Raw genomic sequence first — 25,065 nt, 5'->3', positions numbered from 1 at the left:
ATTAGCATGCTAGCCTGTTAGCTGTTAGCATGATAGCTGTCAGTATATTAGCCTTAAAGTGTTAGAATTTTAACAAATAGCATGTTAATCATTAGCATGTTAGAATGCTAGCTGTTAGCATGTTATCTATTAGCATGTTAGAATTAACATGTTAACATGCTAGCTTTTAGCATGTTAGTATGCTGTTAGCATGTTAGTATGCTAACTGTTAGCATGCTAGTTGTTAGCATGTTGGCATTAGCATGTTGGCATACTAGCTTTTAGCATGCTAGCTGTTCTGCTACAGCTCAGCAAGCACACTTTGCATTTTCTCTGCAGAAATGCAGTCTAGTTGAGTATTGTAGCTCTAATGTAATATGTTTACTCTAGATCTATAACATCCATATAACAACCAAATGGGTGAAGGCAATTAGAATACTTGTTTGGCAGAGGTTGGCATTCAGTGGATATTGTAGCAATAAACAGGACACAGTTTATTCCAAAGATACCATTTATTGAAATAGCTGACATGAATTAGCAAACTAATACTGATCAGATATAGCAACAATAGCAGCCAAGGAATACTTCAGTATAAATGGTGATACAATGTATACAAATAAGAATCAGTAGTGTATATGATAATTAAGGCACTAATGGTGATCAGAAGTAATAAGCTATATGCCAGTGTTACAGTGTAGGGGCGAGTGGATGTTAAAATGTGATAGGGAAATCATGTGTGTGTGTGTGTGTGTGTGTGTGTGTGTAAGAGTGTGTGTGTGTCTAGGCATGTGCATGTGTGTGCACAGCTGCGCACTAACGAGATGAGGAGGAGCTAGGGAGAGAGGGCGTGCGCATGCACACGACAAGGAGGACGGGAGTGAGGCTGTGAATGGAATGCGAATGGAATGCGTGAGCCTTGTGCTAGGCCTCAAAGCCAAACTTCTACTCAACCTTAGCTACTCCTGAAATCCCAATGTTGATGGGTGTAGTGCGACGGAAGGAGTTAAAAAGAGAGAGAGAGAGAGAGAGAACGCATGCACGAGCAACTAAATACAGATGGTAAACAGTAAATCAAACAACACGTGGTCTAAGACCAACTTCCATGTGAATCAAAATGTGTACATTTAAACCATAAATAAATTCAAATAAACAACACTCTTCACATTAACTAGCCACAACTAAGACTAACAATTGCCCAGACGCCAGCTTTACTTGAGATTGCGCTTGCTTGAAAGTGCGCCGTCTGTTATCCGAAGACAGCGCTGAGCGCAGGTCCAGGGAGAAAACAGTTCTGTTCCTTTCACTTTTACAGCTCATCAGCTGAAGATCTTCAGTGTCCCATCGGTTGTCTGGTGATCTGGAAGGAATCTTGTTTATAGTTCGTCGACATTGAGAAAGGGAAAAGGGATCCGGTCGCCTTTTCTCTTTGAAATACTGTGTGGGCTGCAGTAACTAACCGGTTCAGTTATTGTTGCAACTATAATACGATGTATTTGTATAGATCAAATACATTGACCTTTGGCGAAAGGTCCGGTACCAATAGCTTGTTCTTTGTTCTCTGTTCTGTAGCACAGATGCATGATGTCTCTCTTTCACGCGTGGAAATCCCCCGCCAGAGAGACAGAATTTTGATTCCGCTGCGGGTTTAAAGCACAGTTGTGACGTCACTGTATTTGGTATCCGGTATCATCTCTGTATCCAATACCATTACAGGGAGTCAGAAGAATGGGCGGAGATAGAACATGGCATCGAGTGCAGGGATTGGTGTGTTCAGTGCTGTACAGTGAAAGGGAGGAGATGGTTCATAATGGTTACTATGGCTACTATGGCTACAGCATGGCAGTCCATCCTTACAATTCATTGTACAATTCAGCTATAAAAATACAATTTTTAACTGTAATTTTTATATTCAGGATGAAGGGTTTATTGCTGGCAGCCCAAATAGTCAGCAACCTACATAGACAGAGCAAATAAAATATTCCATGAAGCCCTTTCTTAAAGGAGATACACAGAATCTTTATTTTAAAATAAATTTCTGAGTGGATAGTATCTCCATCCTTGACTCTTGTATGCTGCATAAATGGGAATTAAAAAATATATATATTTTTGAGAGTTAAAATCGACTGCAAAGTTGGCATTTGAGCTGCCCCACTGAGCCAGCCAGCCCTGAGTGCATGACATCACAGCAGGAACCGGTTTTAAGGCTGAGGCCTTTGACAGCTATAGATCAAAGTCATATAAATAAAAATTTATGGTGAAAGTAAGAAATACTGTTACAGACTTGCTCAACTAAGACTGATTTGACTTCACTGATTGTGGGTTGACTCTCATTAAAACAGGATAGGTGTTATAACTTATGCAACATACATGTATAGTACATGCATGCATTTTCACTGATAAAACGTAAAAGGCTAATTAAATAATCAGATGAACTGAGACAATCACATTCTGAAGCAAATTAAATAATATTATACTGATAAATACACAATAGAAGTTACATGAATCTAAATTCAGATAAATAAATGAGAATCGCAGCTTACCCGTCTGTGTTCTTGCTTCTTGAAGGCCGATCTTGTGGCCAGTTGTTTTGAAACAATCTGATTTTCAGTTCGTTCAGTTCTCCGTTTATTCTTCCACGTAAGGGCGAGATATTGCTGCTGATGCAAGTATATCCAGCAGAGAAATTAGACGGCTGATCCACTCATTCTCCATTTTCTCCATACTGAGTACTCCGCTATTACTGCTCAGCTGAGGCAATTACTAAAACCTGGGATGGGATGGGATGTCACCGGTTTTAGCAGCAACTGCGGGGAGGGCACTGCCCAAACGATAATATGTCCCGTTCCATCCCGGGTTTTAGCAACAACCCTTGGCTCACACTCCGGGAGATCTAGTGCAACTGAACTTACTTTCCTTTAAAAACAAATGACAAGAAAAGTATTTATTTTATTCTCATTTTCTTTAATTGTTGGTACTGCACCCTCTTTCATCTCATCTCATTATCTCAAGCCGCTTTATCCTTCTACAGGGTCGCAGGCAAGCTGGAGCCTATCCCAGCTGACTACGGGCGAAAGGCGGGGTACACCCTGGACAAGTCGCCAGGTCATCACAGGGCTGACACAGACAACCATTCACACCTACAGTCAATTTAGAGTCACCAGTTAACCTAACCTGCATGTCTTTGGACTGTGGGGGAAACCGGCGCACCCAGGGGAAACCCACACGGACACGGGGAGAACATGCAAACTCTACACAGAAAGGCCCTCGCCGGCCCCGGGGCTCGAACCCAGGACCTTCTTGCTGTGAGGCGACAGCGCTAACCACTACACCACCGTGCTGCCCACCCTCTTTCAATATAGGCTAATAGCCAATGCTCCTCAACAGATCAGAGGTCTCATACGAGTCTTCAGTAAAATGTGCAGAGCAGAGGAGAGACCACTTCGTAGGCGCCCGATGTGCCCGTGAACTTCTCGCAAAATGTGTCCACATCTTTGCAGTTTGAACATTCTTGGGCCATGAATGTAATGTAAATCCACCTTCTGTCGTGTTGCTGCACCCACCAGCAGCACATTTATGTGGCATGGCGATAAATTAGCTCAAAATGGAGGATCGGAGTTGCAGTCACCTTTGTGTTTTAGTATAACGGAAATGGCGATGAGACCGATAGACTTCCTGCTGTGACGTCAAGGTCATTCACTCAGACCGCTACCTATATAAATCACTTTAATCATAAAAATTACTATATTAGATTTTTTGTTAACACTTAAAACTATTCCTGTGCCATTTTTGAGGTCTCAAGGCATTTATAAACAAAAGGTGAGGCCATGGTTCTGCGTATATGCTTTAAGCTCTTGTCTAATGCAAAGTACTCCATTCATATTCCTGCTAAATGCCTGTAATGTAATGTAATTTCAGTATGATCTCTGTGAAAGTGCAGTGTTTGGTGAGTGAATTGGGTGCTGTTTGTTATGTGTAACCTGGCTCAGTAACATGCAGCACTCTGCTCTTCCTAACAGGGAGGCCTGAAGGCAGTGATATGGACAGATGTGTTCCAGATGTTTGTTATGCTGTCTGGGTTTATAGCAGTCATCGCTCGTGGAGCTGTACTTCAGGGAGGCTTGGGAAAAATCTGGGACGATAACTACAATGGTGGACGCTTAGACACGTTTAGGTAACTCATTGGATTGAGAAGTGTTATAAATTAACTGAAGAAATGGTTTTCATGTCACACAATGAGGGCTGTTTCATTATATAAATGCTTGGGTGCAAATCTTACTCTGCTACTGACATCTCACAATTCAGCTGTTACTTTTGTGGATCTCCAAAAATTAACTATTTATTTGTCTCTCTAGTTTTGATCCAGATCCTCTGAAAAGGCACAGTTTTTGGACCATAGTTGTTGGGGGTAGCTTGATGTGGGTGTCAATATATGCCATTAATCAGTCACAGGTGCAGCGCTATATCTCCTGTAAAACTATAACCCATGCTAAAATGTAAGTATGCATTCATCCAATTTTACTTCACAAATACCAGTAGTAAAAACAATAAAAGAGTGTAATTCTCAGATCTCGTATCAGCTCTTTCATTTGTTCTGTTCCTGTTGCTATATTTAGGTCTCTGTATGTAAATATGGTGGGGTTGTGGATTACTGTGAGTCTGGCAATGCTTTCTGGCCTCACCATGTACTCTATCTATAAAGACTGTGATCCTTTTACTAACACAGATGTTAGTTCTTCAGATCAGGTGAAGCTCGTTAAACTATAGTGATGGAATTATTGATTCCCAATAAAGTGACCCTGTTAATATATATTTGTGTGTGTGTGTGTGTGTGTGTGTGTGTGTGTGTGTGTGTGTGTGTGTGTGTAGCTCCTTCCATATTTAGTGATGGACATTCTAGCAGAGTTTCCAGGCCTTCCTGGCTTTTTTGTAGCAGCTGCATACAGTGGAACTTTAAGGTAAGGGGGAAACATCTCCATTCAGGCTCCATTCAAACAATAAGACATTTGATATGTGCTAGGGTGCATCAGTTGCCCTCACTTTCATAAAATCTGATGCATTTTTGTTTGGGTGTTCCTTTTCACCAATAAAGACATCCTGTAAAATTTTTTGACCATATTCAAAAGTCTAATGGTGGCACCATGAGGTTCATTTTTTGCCAAAAAACGCTTATTTTGTTTTCGCATAAGGTTTGAATCATAATGTTGGACTCCATTTATTGATTTCTTGTGACCCAGAGATCATGTTAAGAACCTTTGCAAGGGATTGAGAAGCATTAATGTGATTCATAATACATTTGTATTGTTTAAAAGTAGTTGAACAATGATTCAATGAACAGCTAAAACTCAAACTGTGCTTGATAATATATTTAGAATATGTACTAAAAATGTGTATCCAAGATATTTGGTATACTCTATAAGGTGCCATAATGTTTCATGAAAAGTGATTGAAATTTTGTCATAAAATAGCAGCTTTTTCCATAACTTTGAGCTCCTGGTGCCACCATTAAACTTTTGACGTTAAACATTAAACGTTTCAAGAATCTTCAAGCAAGTCCAGTTGCCCATTTCTACCACCCACAGTTTTGAATTTTGTCAAAATATTTCACCCAGTGTGTTTTCTTACCAAAAGGAACATAAAAACAAAAATGCATCATGATCAGAGGAACTTTCATTTTTAGGGGGCAACTGATGCACCCTAATATGTGCATAAAAAGCTCAAATTGTTCTCACTAGCTAAATAGTTTGTTTTTATATTTCAGTACGGTATCATCCAGTGTTAACGCTCTAGTGGCCGTCACAGTTGAAGACTTTCTAAAACCTTTGTGGCCCAATCTAACTGAAAAGCAATTGCTGTGGATTAACATGAGCATGAGTAAGTTTTAAAAGTATCACAATTTTAATGGGTATTTGCACCAAATATGGAATCAACAACTGTTTGTTTTTAAACAGAATTGTGCAATAAATGATGCAAAATGTAATGCAAAGTATTAGGTTATTCCTACTGCCATAGAAAATGTGATTACTATCTGAAAAAAAGAAAAACACTCTTTGATTAAAGAAAAATAAGTAGGGCTACTGTTAACAAAGTAAAAAAAAATCTCTTGACAAAGTGTACAAAGATAACTGCATCAGAAAGGAAGAGTACATACCGTAGTAAAGAGGACATCATAACTTTTTATGATGTTAACAGTAAATAATTAGTAGTTAGCAGACAGGCTTTTTTAAATTAACTCTCACCTTAACATAACAGAGAACACAGAAATGCTAAACAAACATTAGTTAGTTATTAATTAGGGCCAGGTTCTTGCCCAAACTAATAATCACATCATCAGTTTTTCTCTGGCAAATCAGACACAAGGTACGCCACCACTCTTGCTGGAGTAGTTGGGAGTTAGGCACCTTGCTCAAGGGCACTTGAGCCAGTTCTGCTGGTTCAGGGAATCAAACCAGTGACCATTTGGTCCCAAAGCTGTTTCTCTAACCATTTGGCTATGGCTTCCCCCATGACCTAAAAAAAAGACCTCAGAATATTTGTACCCAAACCCATTTCTATTAAACCAACTTCTTGTTTTTCAGTTTTATGTGTAACACTTGTGAATGAGGGCAGTCTAGGTGGATTTTCTTTGAGGTCATATGAATGAAGCCCTAAACAAGGTATGAATCCCTTACCTTTTTTCCTTTAAATTTTTAGGTGTTTTCTTTGGGGCTTTGTGCATCGCTATGGCGGGACTTTCCTCTTTGTTGGGAAGTATATTGCAGGTAAAACATACTGTAAACTATTTTGCATTTTAACACATTATCAAGTATGCGTAATACAAGGTTTTTATTTTTACTATAGCTATAGTCTCAGTCCACAGGTTTTCAACTCCAACCCTAGATCCCCACTGACCTGCATTTTTTCTGTTCCTGACACACCTGATAAGACTTGTGTTGAGAAGCCTGAAACTCTGCAGAACAGTGGGCTAGAGGACTGGAGCTAAGAACTCAAGCCATAGTCCCTGTTTTGAGTAAACAGTACCCCTTGCTGTATGATATTTGTCATGAAATGTCAAGTCAATTCAAGTCAAGTTTGTATACCACTTTTAACAATAGACATTGTCCCAAAGCAGCTTTACAGAATCTGAATGACCCAAGACATGAGCCAATTTTATCCCTAATCTATCCCCAATGAGCAAGCATTAAATTTCTTATCTTAGCAGTATTTCTGAGATGAAAGAAAGCTATCCGGGTGATGTTATCAATGTGAGTTTCGAATGAAAGACTGGGGTCAAGAATCACTCCGAGGTCTTTTATTGCTGCATGTGAAGAAACAGAAAGGCCATCCAGAGTTACTCTTGCCTCTTTTCCACCAAATCAGTTTCAGGGCTGGTTCGGGGCCAGTGCTTAGTTTGGAACCGGGTTTTCTGTTTCCACTGACAAAGAACTGGCTCAGGGGCCAGAAAAACCGGTTCCAGGCTAGCACCAGCTCTTTGCTGGGCCAGAGGAAAGAACCGCTTACATCGGCAGGGGTGCGGAGTTGTTAAGACCAACAACAATAGCAAGACAGCCAAAGCCGACATAACACCGGCTAACATTAGCTCATAACAAAGGCTAACATAACCATCTCACATTCAGTGTAAGTAAGAGTCAAAACGTTATTAGGTCATTACCTGTCTCCTAGAACGTAATCACCATCCACTCAAATCAACACAAACATATTGGATCTGATCCCAGTGAAGCACCGTAAAGCCAGAAGCAGCAGCTGTACAAATGCGAAGTCATCCATTATTGTTGTTGTTATTGTTGCTGCTTCTTCTCTGTGTTGTTGTTGCTTCGATGTTTGCGCCAAGGTTTATGCAAACGCAGCGACGTAACTGACGTATTCAGTGACGTAATGACGTGGCTCCCCTTAGCACCCCGAGCTATGGAAAAGCAAACTGGTTCTCAGCTGGCTCGCAAGTTGAATGAGTTGTGAACCAGCACCAGCACTGGCCCCGAACCAGCCCTGGAACTGATTTGGTGGAAAAGGGGTATGTGTAATCAGAAAACTTACTTCTAGCTGCATGGGGTCCTAGTACAAGTACTTCGGTCTTGTCAGAGTTAAGCAGAAGGAAGTTAATAAGCATCCAGTGTCTAATGTCCTTTACGCATTCCTCAGTTCTATTAAGCTGGTGTCTCTCATCAGGTTTTACAGAAACATACAACTGTGTGTCATCAGCATAATAGTGGAAACTAATACAATGTTTATGAATAATATCACCCAGAGGTAACATACTGTATATAAAGAAAAAGCAGTGGACCCAAGACAGAACCTTGTGGAACACCAAACTTTACCTCAGTATGTCTAGAAAAATCACCATTTACATCAACATACTGATAGCGATCAGTTAAATAAGACCTGAGCCAGGAGAGGGCCGTTTCCTTAACTCCCACAACATTTTCTAGTCTATCCAAAAGGATGGAATGATCAATGGCATTAAATGCTGCACTAAGGTCAAGCAACACAAGCAGCAAGACACAGCCCTGATTAGACGCCAACAGCAGAGGCTCCAACTCTCCTGATTTAGGGAACATTTAGAAAATCCTCCCGACCTCCTGCTGACAACATAAAAATCTCCCACCCGCCCTTACTACACAATTAGTTAAAAAATATATATAACTTGATACGTTTATGTTGACGAAAATTAATAGTTGACTTTCCGCTTTTCGTATGTCTGACATTGTATGGGTGGACTCAAGTGTGTACCCCGCAGTATATGCCAATTCCACAGTCGGTACACCAATTGGCGTAACGGGGGGATTGGAGTGAATGCCGGAGGCATGCGCGCGCAGGTCAAGCGCGCATATGAATCGAGCGAAATTCAGTACGCCGCGGGGTACACACTTAAGCCACCCAATGTCTTAGCAGTTACCAATAAAGCATGCAGATGGCGCTATTAATGATATGCGTGAGAGAACGAGAAAACCCGTGACACTCAACCATTTTGTTTGTTTTTTTGCATCTGCATTTCTCCCCTGCTCGTCTTTAACTTTATGTTCTCTTGAATGAGATAATGAAACAAAGTTCCGTTGGTGGAAATGGCGAAAGCCAAACTACGAAGAAAAAATATCAGAAAATCACCAAGATAAAGTTCGGATCGCCCGTCACGATGGTTGCCAGGGACAAATAGCGGACTATTTTAGACGGCAGCAAGACGACCCTATATCTGACAAGGTTAGATCACCAGACCAGACGTTAGATTCTAACGAACTTGTCTGACTTTTTTTGTCTGACTTTTACTAACTTAGAAGTAGAATTTTATTAGAAGAACATTATCATCACAGGGTCTACCACTGGCAATTTATAATAGTCATTATTGACATTAACATTGACTTTAGGCATATTAAAGTTTGGTCTATAGTCACTGGATTTATCTAGATCTGTTACTATTAATAAGATTTAATTGACACGAAATGTGGTGAATCATTCATACACACACACACACACTGTGTGTGTGTATATATATATATATATATATATATATATATATATATATATATATAACCCCGATTCCAAAAAAGTTGGGACAAAGTACAAATTGCAAATAAAAACGGAATGCAATGATGTGGAAGTTTAAAAATTCCATATTTTATTCAGGATAGAACATAGATGACATATCAAATGTTTAAAGTGAGAAAATGTGTCATTTAAAGAGAAAAATTAGGTGATTTTAAATTTCATGACAACACATCTCAAAAAAGTTGGGACAAGGCCATGTTTACCACTGTGAGACATCCCCTTTTCTCTTTACAACAGTCTGTAAACGTCTGGGGACTGAGGAGACAAGTTGCTCAAGTTTAGGGATAGGAATGTTAACCCATTCTTGTCTAATGTAGGATTCTAGTTGCTCAACTGTCTTAGGTCTTCTTTGTCGTATCTTCCGTTTTATGATGTGCCAAATGTTTTCTGTGGGTGAAAGGTCTGGACTGCAGGCTGGCCAGTTCAGTACCCGGACCCTTCTTCTACGCAGCCATGATGCTGTAATTGATGCAGTATGTGGTTTGGCATTGTCATGTTGGAAAATGCAAGGTCTTCCCTGAAAGAGACGTCGTCTGGATGGGAGCATATGTTGCTCTGGAACCTGGATATACCTTTCAGCATTGATGGTGTCTTTCCAGATGTGTAAGCTGCCCATGCCACACGCACTAATGCAACCCCATACCATCAGAGATGCAGGCTTCTGAACTGAGCGCTGATAACAACTCGGGTCGTCCTTCTCCTCTTTAGTCCGAATGACACGGCGTCCCTGATTTCCATAAAGAACTTCAAATTTTGATTCGTCTGACCACAGAACAGTTTTCCACTTTGCCACAGTCCATTTTAAATGAGCCTTGGCCCAGAGAAGACGTCTGCGCTTCTGGATCATGTTTAGATACAGCTTCTTCTTTGAACTATAGAGTTTTAGCTGGCAACGGCGGATGACACGGTGAATTTTGTTCACAGATAATGTTCTCTGGAAATATTCCTGAGCCCATTTTGTGATTTCCAATACAGCAGCATGCCTGTATGTGATGCAGTGCCGTCTAAGGGCCTGAAGATCATGGGCACCCAGTATGGTTTTCCGGCCTTGACCCTTACGCACAGAGATTCTTCCAGATTCTCTGAATCTTTTGATGATATTATGCACTGTAGATGATGATATGTTCAAACTCTTTGCAATTTTACACTGTCAAACTCCTTTCTGATATTGCTCCACTATTTGTCGGCGCAGAATCAGGGGGATTGGTGATCCTCTTCCCATCTTTACTTCTGAGAGCCGCTGCCACTCCAAGATGCTGCCACTCCAAGATGCTCTTTTTATACCCAGTCATGTTAATGACCTATTGCCAATTGACCTAATGAGTTGCAATTTGGTCCTCCAGCTGTTCCTTTTTTGTACCTTTAATTTTTCCAGCCTCTTATTGGCCCTGTCCCAACTTTTTTGAGATGTGTTGCTGTCATGAAATTTCAAATGAGCCAATATTTGGCATGCAATTTCAAAATGTCTCACTTTCGAAATTTGATATGTTGTCTATGTTCTATTGTGAATATATTATCAGTTTTTGAGATTTGTAAATTATTGTATTCCGTTTTTATTTACAATTTGTACTTTGTCCCAACTTTTTTGTAATCGGTGTTGTATTCAGTATACACATGTGATGTACAGGAGGGGTTTATGTGTAGTATTCATGAATGTATGGGCACTTTTCATTAAGCAAGTTCCTAAAAACATCAATTACTACTGTATTAATTTTATTTATCCTGTAGAGATACATACCACAGACAAATTCAGCTATTAATTATGCTGCAGGAAAAAAAAAATACAATTAGGGTTGAGAAGGCTCAAATTTCTGTTGCTGTCATGAAATTTTAAATGAGCCAATATTTGGCATGAAATTTCAAAATGTCTCACTTTCGACATTTGATATGTTGTCTATGTTCTATTGTGAATGCAATATCAGTTTTTGAGATTTGTAAATTATTGCATTCCGTTTTTATTTACAATTTGTACTTTGTCCCAACTTTTTTGGAATTGGGGTTGTATATATATATATATATATATATATATATATATATATATATATATATATATATATACACACACACACACAGTGCTCAGCGTAAATGAGTACACCCCCTTTGAAAAGTAACATTTTAAACAATATCTCAATGAACACAAACAATTTCCAAAATGTTGAAAAGACAAAGTTTAATATAACATCTGTTTAACTTACCGTATAACTTGAAAGTAAGGTTAATAATATAAACTTAGGATTACACATTTTTCAGTTTTACTCAAATTAGGGTGGTGCAAAAATGAGTACACCTCACAACAAAAACTACTACATCTAGTACTTTGTATGGCCTCCATGATTTTTAATGACAGCACCAAGTCTTCTAGGCATGGAATGAACAAGTTGGTGACATTTTGCAACATCAGTCTTTTTCCATTCTTCAACAATGACCTCTTTTAGTGACTGGATGCTGGATGGAAAGTGATGCTCAGCTTGTCTCTTCAGAATTCTCCATAGGTGTTCGATTGGGTTCAGATCAGGAGACATATTTGGCCACTGAATCACTTTCACCCTGTTCTTCTTCAGAAATCCAACAGTGGCCTTAGGTATGTGTTTAGTCATGTTGGAAAAGTGCACGACGACCAAGGGCACGGAGTGATGGTAGCATCTTCTCTTTCAGTATAGAGCAATACATCTGTGAATTCATGATGCCATCACTGAAATGCAGCTCCCCAACACCAGCAGCACTCATGCAGCCCCACATAAGGACACTGCCATCACCATGTTTCACTGTAGGCACCATGCATTTTTCTTTGTATTCCTCACCTTTGCGACGCCATACAGTTTTGAAGCCATCAGTTCCAAAAACATTTATCTTGGTCTTATCACTCCAGAGTATAGAGTCCCAGTAGTCTTCATCTTTGTCAGCATGGGCCCTGGCAAACTCTAGGCAGGCTTTTTTGTGCCTGGGTTTTAGGAGAGGCTTCTTTCGTGGATGGCATCCATGCATGCCATTCCTCTGCAGCGTACGCCGTATTGTGTCACGGGAAATAGTCACCCCAGTTTGGCTTTCTATTTCTTTAGATAACTGCAGTGAACTTGCATGCCAATTTTCTTCAACCCCTCTCATCAGAAGACGCTCCTGTCGAGGTGTTAACTTCCATGGACGACCTGGATGTCTCTGTGAGATGGTTGCAGTTCCATCTTTCTTAAATTTTTGTACCACTTTTGCTACAGTATTCTGACTGATAAGTAAAGCTTTGCTGATCTTCTTGTAGCCTTCACCTTTGTGGTGTAAAGAAATTATTTTATTTGGGGAATTCTGAAGAGACAAGTTGAGCATCACTCTCCATCCAGCATCCAGTCACTAAAAGAGGTCATTGTTGGAGAACAGAAAAAGATTAATGTTGCAAAATGTTGCCAACTTGTTCATTCCATGCCTAGAAGACTTGGTGCTGTCATTAAAAATCATGGAGGCCATACAAAGTACTAGATGTAGTAGTTTTTGTTGTGGGGTGTACTCATTTTTGCACCACCCTAATTTGAGTAAAACTGAAAAATGTGTAATCTAAGTTTATATTATTAACCCAACTTTCACGTTATAAGTTAAGTTAAACAGATGTTATATTAAACTTTGTCTTTTCAACATTTTGGAAATTGTTTGTGTTCACTGAGATATTGTTTAAAATGTTACTTTTCAAAGGGGGTGTACTCATTTACACTGAGCATACTGTATATATATATATATATATATATATATATATATATATATATATAAAAACTCGCCTTCGTGCCTACGGCGCTCAAACTTGTCTCCCTCTGAGCTACTCGCAGAAAGGGAGAATCTCCCTCTTTGCAATTTCCCAAGTTGGAGCCTCTGCAACAGTAGATCATTTACTACTTTAACCAGAGCTGTGTCTGTGCTATGATGAGGTCTAAATCCTGACTGATACATTTCATGTATGTTATTCCTATGTAAATATGAACCTATGCAATTACTATGTAAAATGCTGTTTGATTTGGCTGAATTCCTCTCACAGGCCGCCTTGTCTGTATTTGGTATGATCAGTGGACCTCTGTTGGGCCTTTTCATCCTGGGCATGTTCTTCCGTTGTGCTAACGCCACTGTAAGTCACATTGTGTACTACTCTGTAGTATGACTTACACAACATATTTATGATATATTTATATTTTTTATTTCAGTTATATATTTTATTAAGTTTGGCGGGGGATATAGAAACGGGTTCCGTCCATCTGTCTGGTCACGTTTTCGTTTCTGGACCATATCTTTAAAACTACTGAAGATATCTTTATGAAATTTTGTATACATATTAAGCAACATGTGAACTGGTGCCTTTTCCTATTTTGGATTTTTGAAAAAAAAGTATTTTTCAAATTTTTACATAAAAAATAAATTTTAACTTAGTTTCTAAGAGCAATGTTTATTTCTGAAGCATATATCCAGAACTATTCATGATACGGATTTGAAACTTGGTATACGTGTTAACAAGGTGATGTAGATGTGCCTTTTCATACTAAGAAATTTGAGAAATTTTTATTTTTCATGTTTCCATGGAAACAGTTTCAGACTTATGCCGCTTTTCCACTACAAACGCGGCTGAGTCGGGCTGAGCCGTGCCATGCTGAGTTGGGCTGAGTTGAGCTGAGCAGGGCTGTTGGAGTTGCATTTCGACTACAACCGCACTGAACCGTGCTGGCTAGAAGTGGGTGGACACATTGGGTGGAGTTAGCGAAAGTGGGTGGACCTCACGTGATGTCGTTAAGCAGCGCAAACAGTGACATCAGTGAGCTTTTAAGCGGTAGTCTCACGACCCGAATAGTAAACAATAAACATGGAGTCGTTAGTGTTGCTGGTCTTGGTGCTGTGGCTTGTTGTCACTGACAACGCCAACAGATACTGGCAAGAGCGTATAGATGAGGCGAGGCGCATAAGGCTTCAGAAATTTTCGTAATTCGTAATTCTTCTTCTTCCGGGTTTACGGTGTTTACAGATCCCAGCGTGCTCGCGGGGCGTGTGTGGGCATGTGAGGACACTCCTCCTCACCAATCAGTGCACAGGGGAGTGTCTGCTCACGCCCCCAGCCTCACTCGGCTCGCTTTGGCTCGCTTCAGCCCCACTCCAAAACGGTGCGAGTTTTAGGGGCTAAGCAGGGCTGAAGCGAGCTGAGTCGTGCTGTTCTTTGGTAGTCGAAACGCGAGCCGTGTCGGGCTGAAGTGAGCTGAAAAAGGGTAGTGGAAAAAGGCCATTAGTCTCCCAGGTTAGTCTTAGGGGTAGGTTTTGTTTCCGGAGCAGAACCTGAAATCTATGAGTGGTATGGTCTTGAAAGTTGGTATATGTGTTGATTAAGTAATGTATATGTGCCTTTTGATACAAAGAAATGTGAGAAATTTAAATTTTTAACTCACCTGGACCAAAGGTCCGGTGGCTTTATGCCATGGGCTGCTGAGATCAGTGTAAAGAGGTACGGTTGGTTTCCTGCAGCAGAACTTGAAAAATGTGACAAATTATATCTTAAAACTTGGTATATAGGTGGTATATAGGGTGGGGGATATAGATGACTGTCTTCTTGTTTCAAACTGTTATCTCATGTTAGCTTTGTTGTTTTTTTTTTTAATCATAAATCATGTTCATGAATTTTTAATCCTTTTGAACTGGAAGAGTGTAATGTTTATTATATCTCTCTGTATTCAGGGTAGCCTGACTGGGTTAATAATTGGCCTGATTATAACCCTGTGGGTGGGCATTGGCGCTCAGTTGTACCCTCCTTTACCAAGTAAGACCAAACCACTTGCTCTCAGTGTGGCACAATGTGATGCTGGAGACAAAAATATAACCAGTACAGTGGCATCATGGTTAACTACGACACAACCGACCACAGAGTCAAGGCAAGAAATCTTTTTCTCCAGGTTTTATGTTGTCCAGAAAGCACCACTGGGAAAATCATGACCTACTTTCTGCCTGATACAGATTAATTTTTATATTTTTATGTAATAAATTTGGAACAGCAGCATCCTTATATTACAACCCCTAATCAGGAAAAGTTGGAACAGTATGGAAAATGTAAATTCAAAAAAAAGCAAAAAAAAAAAAAAGGCAGTGATATCTAAATTTACTTTGGCCTGTATTTCATGGCAGACAATATGAACCCAAGATATTTCATGTTTTGTCTGGTCAACTTCATTTCAGTTGTTTGTATACATCCATTCCTGCATTTCAGGCCTGCAACACATTCCATAAAAAGTTGGGACAAGGGCAATTTAGGGCGAGTAATGAGGTAAAACAATTAAATAATTCTGTGATTTGAAACAGATGATGTCAGCAGGTGATTATAATCATGATTTTGGTACATAATCAGTATCCAGGAAAGGCCTAGTCTTTGAGGAGCAAAGATGGGCTGAGGATTTTAAGTTTGCCAACAAATGTATGAGAATATTATTGTAATGTTGAACAACAATTTTCTTCAATGAAAGATACAAAGGGATTTGAATATTTCATGCTCTACGGTGCATAATATCAGTCAATGTTTCAATCTGGAGGAATTTCAGTGTGTAAAGGGCAAGGGCTGTGATCTCTGACCCTTCAGACAGCACTGCATCAAGAACTGTCATTCATCCATAGCTGATATAGCTACATGGACTCAGGATTACTTTAGCAAACCTTTGTCAAGCACTACAATACAGAGTTCCATCCACAAATGCCAGTTAAATCTTTCCTGTGCAAAAAGGAAGCCTTATGTTAACTGTGTCCATAAACGCTGTTGACTTCTGAGGGCTTGGAGACATCTGGGATGAACCATCACACAGTGGAAATGTGTATTGTTGTCAAATGAAACCGTATTCTAGGTCTTTTTTGGAAGAAATGAACACTGTGTGCTCTGGACCAAAACCAAAAAGGACCATCCAGTCTGTTACCAGCAACAAGTCCAAAAGCCAGGGTCTGTCATGGTATGGGCTTGTGTCAGTGCCCTTGGTAAAAGTAACTTACACTTCTGTGATGGCAGCATTAATTCAGAAAAGTACATTGGGATTTTAGAGCAACATATGCTTCCTTTAAGACAACACCTTTTCCAGGGATATTTCAACAAGACAATGCAAAACCATATTTTGCACATATCACAAAGGCATGACTGCGGAAGAAGAGGGTGCCTGTCCCCTCTGTTACCAATAGTGAATGTGTGGCGAATTTTGAAACGAAAAATATGACAACAATTCCAACATGTTGAACACCTTAAGACCTGTTTACAGGAAGAATGGGACAAAATAACACCTGAAATGCTTCATCACTTGGTGTCTTCAGTCCCTAAGCATCTTTTTAAGTGTTGTGAGAAGGAACAGCAACATTACAGAATGGTAAATGCTTTACTGGCCCAACTTTTTATGAAATGTGTTGCAAGAATCAAAATTGAAATTGGTTTATTTTGAAAATAAATAAATAAATAAATAAATAAAAAGAAAATTCAACATCAAATAATGTGCTGCTCTGGTGTTTTGAAAGCAATGCAGATCAAAGATTATTTCCAAATCATTGTTTTTATTTCAGTTCCAATTTCAACATACTGTCCTGACTTTTTCTGATCTGGGGTTGTACATCTTTTGCAGTAACATTCACTGTATGGTGTAAAGTTCATCACAAAATGTACCTCTAATTTGTCTTTAAGCTTTGCGAGACCAGCTCTTGCAGATTCCTGGTACTCTTTGTCCTACCTGTACTTCTGCCCCCTGGCCATATTGGTGACGATAAGCACTGGGCTAATTGTCAGTGCCATCTCAGGTGAGTGGCTCCTGCTACTAACATTAATAGTGAGATGGAATCTGAACAGTCAGTGATGAGGCAGATTGTAAATGCTGTAGGTTTTGTCTTATTTTAGGTGGTTGTAAACAAGAGAAGATAAACTCAGAGATGTTTATTAGGAAGACAGACCTCATCTGCTTTGACTGCGGTAGAACACGCACTGAGGTAAAACTTCTAACTTTGTTTGTCTAATGCAGTGTCTGAAATAGAAACTACAGGGTTAGTCAAAATTATGTTAACACTTAAATGGTAGAAACCATTTATTCACAAAACATACATCATATGTGTAAGATGATTTACAGGATGGTCTCAACCTGTTCGAGCAAGAGTACCATTTAAGGCCCAGACAGACATTTCACAGTCACGGCACACCACACATTCAGGAGAAAAATAATCCATTAGTGTTAACATAATTTTGACTAACCCTGTATATTATAAATTACAATTACAGTATATGAATCACAATATATTATAGTATAATTACAGTCAAGCTGTACAATGCCACTGTGTAACTGTGGTACACTGTCTTTACCATGTATATTGTATCCTTAACTCAGGTGCAATATACAGTTAGGTCCATATATATTTGGACACTGACACAATTTTTTTTTTTACCTGTTTACTGAAACATATTCAAGTTATAGTTATATAATGGACATAAAGTCCAGACTTTCAGCTTTCATTTGAGGGTATCCACATTAAAATTGGATGAAGGGTTTAGGAGTTTCAGCTCCTTAACATGTGCCACCCGTTTTTAAAGGGACCAAAAGTAATTGGACAATTGACTCAAAGGCTATTTCATGGGCAGGTGTGGGCAATTCCTTCGTTATGTCATTCTCAATTAAGCAGATAAAAGGCCTGGAGTTGATTTGAGGTGTGGTGCTTGCATTTGGAAGATTTTGCTGTGAAGAAAACATGCGGTCAAAGGAGCTCTTCATGCAGGTGAAACAAGCCATCCTTAAGCTGCAAAACAGAAAAAAAACCATCCAAGAAATTGCTACAATATTAGGAGTGGCAAAATCTACAGTTTGGTACATCCTGAGAAAGAAAGAAAGCACTGGTGAACTCATCAATGCAAAAAGACCTGGATGCCCACAGAAGACAACAGTGGTGGATGATTGCAGAATAATTTCCATGGTGAACAGAAACCCCTTCACAACAGCCAACCAAGTGAACAACACTCTCCAGGAGGTAGGCGTATCAATATCCAAATCTACCATAAAGAGAAGACTGCATGAAAGTAAATACAGAGGGTTCACTGCACAGTGCAAGCCATTCATAAGTCTCAAGAATAAAAAGGCTAGATTGGACTTTGCTAAAAAACATCTAAAAAAGCCAGCACAGTTCTGGAAGAACATTCTTTGGACAGATGAAACCAAGATCAACCTCTACCAGAATGATGGAAAGAAAAAAGTATGGTGAAGGCGTGGTACAGCTCATGATCCAAAGCATACCACATCATCTGTAAAACACAGCAGAGGCAGTGTGATGGCTTGGGCATGCATGGCTGCCAGTGGCACTGGGTCACTAGTGTTTATTGATGATGTGACACAGGACAGAAGCAGCCGGATGAATTCTGAGGCATTCAGAGACATACTGTGTGCTCAAATCCAGCCAAATGCAACCAAACTGATTGGTCGGCGTTTCATAATACAGATGGACAATGACCCAAAACATAAAGCCAAAGCAACCCGGGAGTTTATTAAAGCAAAGAAGTGGCCATTCAAGAATATTCCAAGTCAGTCACCTGATCTCAACCCAATTGAGCATGCATTTCACTTGTTAAAGACTAAACTTCAGACAGAAAGGCCCACAAACAAACAGCAACTGAAAACCGCTGCAGTAAAGGCCTGGCAGAGCATTAAAAAGGAGGAAACACAGAGTCTGGTGATGTCCATGAGTTCAAGACTTCAGGCAGTCATTGCCAAGAAAGGGTTTTCAACCAAGTATTAGAAATGAACATTTTATTTACAATTATTTAATTTGTCCAATTATTTTTGAGCCCCTGAAATGAAGGGATTGTGTTTAAAAAATGATTTAGTTTCTCACATTTTTATGCAATCATTTTGTTCAACCCACTGAAGTAAAGCTGAAACTCTGAACTTCAACTGCATCTGAATTGTTTTGTTCAAAATTCATTGTGGTAATGTACAGAACCAAAATTAGAAAAATGTTGTCTCTGTCCAAATATTTATGGACCTAACTGTATGTATATAGGAATCATTGTATATAGTATCACTTCATTTTGCTTTTACTTGAAGTTATTGAACTTATTTAAATTTATTTTATTTTATTATTCTTTTTTTCAGACGATTTTATCTTCTATTTTTAGACATGTTTACTTCTTCTCTGATTCAGGAGCTTGGTAGCAAATTTGAATTTCCCTCCGGGGATTAATAAAGTAATTCTGATATCGCATCATATTCATATGTTTATTTCAGGTTAAACTATTGGAATGTATTTATAGCTAAAGCTTGTCAGGGATTTCTTCAGCATAGTTTGTAAATGGAATCAGTGTGCTTGTACAATAAGGGCAGATCCAAAACATTTTGATTGGGGTAGCAAAGGTGGAACCCAGATCTAGCTTGGGTGGCCAGAGCAAAGAAAGACTTAAAGGAATAATCCGGAGTGATATGCTTTGTAGGTCTATTTTCGCATTATTGGGAGTGCATACGTTGAGTTGCCACCACAATCACGTCAATCAGATGTGTTTTGAGACAGTTCGTTTTTTGCGATTTCAACCGCCATCTTCAGGGGAAAGTCCGTAAAAGTCGAGTGCCAAGTGCATTTCCAGCAGGATGGGCTCTGCACTCAGCACTCGACTTTTACGGATGTTCCCCTGAATATGGCGTCTGGAGAAGAACAACTTCAGGTAAGGTACTGGCTTTGTATTTACTCTTCTACACACTCTGTCAGTGCACTTCCAGAGCTAGGGACACTTCATTTTGTTTGTAGGAACCCTCTACTCACTTCCACAGAACTGTCATGTTGTTTTGAGCTTTGCAATGGTCTTTAAACTAGCGTTTTGTATCAGCAAAAAGACATGCCCCTTGCACTGCCGTGTTAGCGCTTTCCGGTTGAAATTGCAAAAAATGAACTGTCTCAAAACACATCCAATTGACGTGATTGTGGTGGCAACTCAACGTATGCACTCCCAATAATGCGAAAATAGACCTAGAAAGCATATCACTCCGGATTATTCCTTTAATGCCAAGTGATCAAAACATGCAAACTGCATGTTTAAAAATTGGCTGTCATTTTTACTCTTCATGTTACACAGGGTAACATCATAAAACAGTTTTTACCATGAAGTATACAACAAAGAGATTTTATGCGAAACTAAATAGTAAATTGTTTGTGCATTAAAATTGCCATTTAAAAGCCACCTCATGCCAACTTCCAGCCTGCTTTAAGATCTCTTTTATTATTATTATTATTATTATTATTATTATTATTATTATTATTATATGCACCTTTAATGTATATCTTTTGGGTATTTGAATATATATTTGGCCTTACAAAGGAGACTTATACAGTAATTTTGTTTGAATTTCTTAACAGAACCTTTCATCAGACTGTCCAAGCCACAATCCTCAGTTCAACAACAACCTGAAACTGAAGGACAGTGAAAAGTTCACCAAGCTGTAAAAATTATAGTACTGGCTACAGGTTGGTTGGCTGGCTACAGGTTGGAAGATTTTGCCTTGAGACACCGACCCACTGTAACTGGGAAAGTGGTTATTTTTAAAGATAATTACAACTGTAAACACCTTTCTTTGTAATGGAATGAATATCCTTTGGCAACTTTTCATAGCTTCCTATTTATAATTATTGTTTTTATCTTGAATTAATTATTATTTGTACTGCATTATTCAAAGACTGATTGAAGGCAGAATGGTGGGGCAATGGTTAGAATTGCCTCTTACGTATGAGTGTGAGTGAGTGGTGTTTTCCTGCCTCATGCTCAGTAATCCTGTGATAGTAATAGATGGGACCCTCTATTGAGGATCCTCAACACAAAACACAAGTATAGTACAAACACACAATGGTTAAACACACTACAGCTGACTACATCTGCTTCCAATACAACTTAACCATACAGGAAAGAGTATGTATTATATCATACATCCATGTAAGAGGGCTACACCCTCTTACATGGGAGGTCAGATCTAGCCCAAGAATCTGACAGATGCACATTTGCAGAAATCCATCCATCCATCCATTATATATACTTTATACCATATATACACTTCATAAATATCTATATCAATATATAATTACAAAAATAAATATCTACTACATACCTATCCCTGTAAATATGAAGATATCTATCCCCATAAATAAATATATACCATATACTAAGTTAGTTCTAATATAACAATCAACCCTATTCTATTTATCCCTCATCATCCTCCATTAACATACTTCCTCTTCAATATACTTGTTTAAAAATATTTTTTGTACCTTTTTTTAAACAGATTTATATTTGCACTTTGTTTCATTTCTGTCTCCAGTCTGTTCCATAAAGTCACCCCACAGCTCGATACGCACATGCTTTTCATATTTGTTCGAACCTTTGGTTTTTTAAAATTTAGGTCTCCCCTTAGATTATATCCCCCCTCTCTCTCACTAAACATTCCTTGTATATTTTTCGGCAATAGATTATTTCTTGCTTTGTACATTATTTGTGCTGTTGTGAATTTGACCAGATCCATAAATTTCAACATGTGTGATTTTATGAATAGTGAGTTTGTGTGATCTCTGTATCCTGTTTTGTTTATTGTCCTTATTGCTCTTTTCTGTATTGTACATATCGGCTGCAGAGTGGTTTTGTAGGTGTTTCCCCAGACTTCGACACAATAAGTCAGATATGGCAAAAATAATGAGTAATATAGAGTATGCAAAGATTTACAATCAAGAATATATTTTGTTTTCCACAGAATTGCCGAGCACTTTGCCAGTTTTGCTCGTACATATCCTACATGAGGTTTCCAGCAGACTTTAGGATCCAAAATCACACCAAGAAATTTAATTTCCTGTACCATTTCTATCTTAGTATTGTCTATTATCAATTCTACATTACAATCTATTTTGTGTCTCCCAAACAACATAATCTTTGTTTTGCTTAGATTTAATGATAATTTATTTTTGTCAAACCATAGTTTTAGTTTATTTATTTCAGTTGCGATTATCTCTAAAGTCTGCTGCAAATTCTCACCGGAACAAAAAATATTGGTGTCATCTACAAACAAAACAAATTTCAGTACTTGCGAAATTGTACATATGTCATTGATATATATTATGAATAATTTCGGACCTAATATTGACCCCTGTGGTACCCCGCATGTAATGTTCATGAATTCAGATTTATGGTCGCCTATCTGCACAAACTGTTGCCTGTTTCTTAGATAGCTCGACAGCCAACTCCACCCAACTTCCCTAACACCACACTTTTCTAGTTTACTTAATAATATACTATGATCAATAGTATCGAATGCTTTTTTTAGGTCCACAAATACTCCAATTGCTATTTTTTTATTGTCTATACATTTTGTGATTTCCTCTATTAGTTCCATTAGCAGTGCTGGGAATAACGGCGTTAGAGTATAACGGCGTTACTAACGGAGCCACATTTTGGGTAACGGAATAATTACTTAGTTACTTAATCCATATTTGTATCGCCGTTACCGTTACTTGGGAAGTAACGTGATGCGTTACAATTTGATATGGGCGCCTTGACAACATGAGCATTGGCAACACGGTACCGCAATATATAATAATAATTATGTACCAATATGGCTTTTACATTCTCCCACTCACCCTTTGAATGCAAGAGAACAAATCGTGATTTGCTAAGATGTTCTAGGTGGGTGGAGTCGATTGTGTTTTCCCGCTACGCACACACACGCGCACACAGAGATGGGGAAGAGACAATGGCAGCACCAAGCCGCAAAGTCGCATTTTCGAACTGGAAACACCGGCATAATTTCACGCTGGTTGAAGTCAAAGGCAATAATGTTTATGTCCAATGCAAACTGTGCCCTGGAAACAAAGTTCTGTCCACAGGGATATCAAGCAACTCCAACCTGCTGAAGCACCTCACAGCATCGCATCATCATGGGACACCCCTGAGTACTGCTATTGCTAACCCACCCCCTAGCCCTGGTGCAGCTAGTTTGAGCTCTAGCGAAGAGGGAGACGGAAGCGCTGCTCTTAAGCAAGCCAAACTTGACTTCGCAGGACAGACGCTAGTGTCTAAGGCTGAGCTCAACAGAATAATAGCCAGGTATGTTGTCGAAAACATGTTGCCCTTATCCACGGTGGAGTCGGAGTCGTTCAGGGCTCTTGTTGCCAAAATTCCTTCTCGTGGAAGAGAAAAGAGTACACCCCTCTGCCGAAAAACTTTTGCTGCATACATAGACAACGAGTATGGAAAAATGAACGTGGAACTGAAAAAGTCTTTCGAGGAATTGCAGTACATATCCACTACAGCAGATATTTGGACTGCCCACAATAAAAGTTATATAGGTGTAACGGCACACTGGATAGATCCCAACAGTATGGAAAGAAATAAAACAGCCCTTGCCTGCAGACTATAGGCGGTTTTAAACGGGGGCCAGAGGGGGCCAGTGCCCCTGTAAAATTGCTCCTGGCCCCTGTTGTGGCCCCTGTGCTGAACAGATAATAAGATGTATTAATTTCGACGTGCGCTGGCTCGAAGATCGGAACTGACATGACGGAGTGTTCTACACGGACTCCTTAAAGCGCTACACGCACACTGTTACCTGCAGCAGAAAGACCAGCAGCAGCGCGAATTGTAAACTTCGGACGTGAGTGATAACAGCTGTCACGTCCGAAGTTTTTTGACTGAAAAGCCATCAGATACAGTAGCGTTGACACGTTTCACTGAGCCATATAAAGAAGTATTTTTTGAGCTCTTTAGACTATGCAAAATAGCTGTGGCACTCCCAGTGAGATCTGCCTCTTGTGAGCGGAGTTTCTCCACTTTGAAACTGGTGAAGACCTACGGTACCTCCGATCCACCATTAGTGAGGAGCGTCTAAGCAATCTTGGTGTGCTCAGCATTGAATCCAGAAGGTCCAAGGCTTTGAACCTTGATGCATTTGTAGACCGTTTCTCAAGGAGTCACAATCGCAGAATCTTCTTGTTGTAGTGTTTCAGCCTGCTGTGAATGCTATAGGGTGATTCTGAGACCACTGTATGTGAATTTATTTTTTCTTTCTATTTTTCCCCCCTGCTGTACATAAAGAAAGAGTGAGATGATGACAGTGTGATTTAGATAAAGATAGTGATTGTACATTCAAGTCTCATGCTGTGAAAAAGAAAATTCATTCATGCTGTGAATTTAAAAAGTGTCATTGGACAGATAAAAGGTTCATTGTATGCAAACATAGAAATCTTATTTTACAAAAAAGAGAAACATGGTTTTAAGATTTATTGAGCACAATTTACTTTATGTTTAGGCGATTGAGACAGAATGTTTATCTCATTGTATTTATGCTCAATGTATTTTGTTTTGGTTTTAAATAAACTAAACAAAACATTTTGAACGCTTAAATATTGCCATGTTTTTTCCTTATATGTGCCCCCCTGAAAAAACACTGGCCCCACCTCGGCCCCCCTAGTAATTTTGGTCTAGAACCGCCACTGCTGCAGACGATTTAAGGGGCGGCATACTTACGATACAATTGCAGTCGAGCTTGATGACATACACTCAATGTATGGCATTACAGACAAAAT

General features: G+C 39.2%; 1 protein-coding gene across 1 annotated transcript in view; it reads left to right on the top strand.

The window, feature by feature from the left end:
- slc5a8l (solute carrier family 5 member 8, like) overlaps positions 1-20,952 on the top strand; it is a 32,236-nt gene extending 11,284 nt beyond the window's left edge. The window contains exons 5-15 of the mRNA XM_060918446.1: positions 3,996-4,150; positions 4,332-4,472; positions 4,593-4,722; positions 4,846-4,934; positions 5,738-5,850; positions 6,670-6,737; positions 13,532-13,618; positions 15,205-15,398; positions 17,171-17,283; positions 17,381-17,469; positions 20,866-20,952. Coding sequence (XP_060774429.1) covers positions 3,996-4,150; positions 4,332-4,472; positions 4,593-4,722; positions 4,846-4,934; positions 5,738-5,850; positions 6,670-6,737; positions 13,532-13,618; positions 15,205-15,398; positions 17,171-17,283; positions 17,381-17,469; positions 20,866-20,952 — 1,266 coding nt within the window. The remainder of the gene's footprint in view (positions 1-3,995; positions 4,151-4,331; positions 4,473-4,592; positions 4,723-4,845; positions 4,935-5,737; positions 5,851-6,669; positions 6,738-13,531; positions 13,619-15,204; positions 15,399-17,170; positions 17,284-17,380; positions 17,470-20,865) is intronic.
- Positions 20,953-25,065: the final 4,113 nt, after the last annotated feature.

Source organism: Neoarius graeffei, chromosome 4 (assembly GCF_027579695.1).
Source record: "Neoarius graeffei isolate fNeoGra1 chromosome 4, fNeoGra1.pri, whole genome shotgun sequence".
Taxonomy (NCBI): Eukaryota; Metazoa; Chordata; class Actinopteri; order Siluriformes; family Ariidae; genus Neoarius; species Neoarius graeffei.
This window is presented reverse-complemented; position numbering and strand designations above follow the sequence as displayed.